General features: G+C 27.4%; 1 protein-coding gene across 1 annotated transcript in view; it reads right to left on the reverse strand.

The window, feature by feature from the left end:
* pi4kaa (phosphatidylinositol 4-kinase, catalytic, alpha a) overlaps positions 1–2,500 on the reverse strand; it is a 53,473-nt gene that overhangs the window by 14,779 nt on the left and 36,194 nt on the right. The window contains exons 40-41 of the mRNA XM_073830219.1: positions 1,055–1,145; positions 806–977 (exon numbers count right to left, since the gene is read on the reverse strand). Of these exons, the coding sequence (XP_073686320.1) occupies positions 806–977; positions 1,055–1,145 (263 nt within the window). The remainder of the gene's footprint in view (positions 1–805; positions 978–1,054; positions 1,146–2,500) is intronic.

The following is a 2,500-nucleotide window of genomic DNA, read 5'->3' on the forward strand; positions in this document are numbered from 1 at the left end:
TGATTTCTAGGCCTGGAAAAGTCAAGGGAATTTTTTAATTAGCATTTTTTTTATTTATTTAAAATTCTAAAATATTTTATTAGGTAGAATTCTTTTTTTTTTTTATGTGTGATTTTTATGCCTGGAAAAAATCATAGGAACAAATATTTAAAATATTCTAAAAAAAAAAAAAAAAAATTCAACGAAATGTTTGTAATGAAGATATTTTTTCTAGTTACATTAAACTAAAATGTTTTACCGGGCAAAAGTTGCTATTTGTAACATGATTTCTAAGCCTGGAAAAGTCATGGGAATCAACATTAAAATATTTTAAGTATATTAAAAAAGTAAAAACTTTTTTTTATTACATCAAACTCTGTTATATTGGGTATACACGTGGTCATAGGAGAAATTGGAAAAATCATAGGAATTAATATAAAAAAAATAATAATAATATAAATGGGAATTAATAATAAGAATATTTAAAATTCAAGGAAATCACTTTTTTCAATGTATGTCAAGCACTAAGATATTTTATTGGGTTGAAACGGTTATTTGAGAGTAAAAAAAAAAAAGATATATTAGCTGTTGAAACTTATTATGGACTTGAATTATTCTAAATATTTTATTAACTATTATTACTATAAACATAACTTTAAATATTTAAATAAATGTTAAATATATAGTTACGTAAATAAACAGATTTGAAAACAAACAGCTTTGTCATTGCAGCAGTCAAATAACAATGGGGTAATTGGAATAAGAAAGGCTGAGAATGGCTGATCTAGAGGCAAAGACAGAGACTATAGCGCTGCCCTGCTGATACGTACAGGAGGGAAGGAGCGCAGGACTTTGACTCCATACTGAGCAGTCAGCGGATGAGGAGGATACATGCTGGAGAAGTACGAGAGGCCGGTGGGAGGATCTGCAGGAGCCCAGCACAGTATGTGACTGAGCTCTGGAGAATCAGCATCAATGGTGTGCCATGTCACCAGGAACTATGGGAAAGAACACAAGCAACAATTAGACGGATTTTTTGCACGTAGTAGTACATAATGTCCTGGTGTGGTAGTACCTTGACTGCCTCCGGCACGTCGCTGACAGCGCCAGGATCCAGTCGAACCAGACGGGTCACTTCAGCCACAATGGCGTCTGCATTTTTGAACCTACAAAGCAAGAAAAGAGGTCAAACAGTGACATCAAATGGAGCTCTGGACCAAAACCTCAAAATTGGACTGAAATTTTGCTAATCAAATGGTGTGATACTCGTGTATATATATATATATATATATATATATATATATATATATATATAGTGCATATTTAATCAGGTCAAAATATTTAAGCAAACGTTTTATTACTGTATTATAGGTAGACAGCTCACTAGAGTTTAGAACAGAGCTATTTTGTGGAATTTAGTTGGAAATTCTCATTCTTTCATTGATGATTCTCGTTATATTTTCAATACCAATATTGCAATGATAATGATTTCAGATACAAAATATGTCAGTGTGCTTTCGAATGGCGCGAAAAAATTAAATAAAATTTTTCCACCTAGGTAAAATAGGTTTCATTCATTCAACTCAACTCATTTAATTCTTTTTTTGATGCAGTGCATTCTGAGATTGCACACTCAATGTATAATCCTTAAAAAAACTGCTAAAGTTGCCTTAAAATTGGGCAAAATGAGATACCTTAGAAGGTAAAGTTGAATATTTTTTGGAATTTATTTGTAATAATTACTCTTTCATTGATTATTCTCATTTAATTTTCAGTAACTTAATATTGCAATGATTCCAGACTTTTTGGCTACTGATGTCTTTATCTCAATTTATCACAAAAAAAAAAAGATTTGAACCTGTCCTGTGTGAAACTGTCAGTGCACTTTTGAATAAAACAAAATACAAATAAAATACAATAATAAAATAAAATATCTTGTAAACAATTCCTTTGCATAAAAAATGCATTTTAAAAGTGCATAAAAAGTATTTATTATTAATAATATAATATAATATAATATAATATAATATAATATAATATAATATTTTTTTCATATTATAGAAAGAGTTTTGTTTTTTTACATTTTGGGAAATTTTGTATAATTGTCATAAAAAAGACACTGCAAAAAGGTCCTAAAATAGGAAAACATTTTAAACATTTGTGTGTAAAAAATGTAAGTGCACTTTTAAATAATATAAAAAAAATCATTATTTTAAAATTATAATTAATAAAATAAAATATTTTTGTAAACAATTCCTTTTTGTATAAATGTAAGAACATTTTTGAATAATATAATGTAATGTAATGTAATGTAATGTAATGTAATGTAATATCTTTTTTCATATTATAGAAAGTTTTGTTTTTTAAATTTTGGGGAAATGTGCATAATTGTAATTTAAAAAGTCACTGCAAAAAAGGTCCTAAAATAGGAAAACATTTTCCTTATGTATGAAAGAATGCACTTTTGAATAATACAATATAATATAATAAATACTTAAAAAATATTAAATATAAAATAAAT

The sequence above is a fragment of the Garra rufa genome, chromosome 23, assembly GCF_049309525.1.
Source record: "Garra rufa chromosome 23, GarRuf1.0, whole genome shotgun sequence".
NCBI lineage: Eukaryota > Metazoa > Chordata > Actinopteri > Cypriniformes > Cyprinidae > Garra > Garra rufa.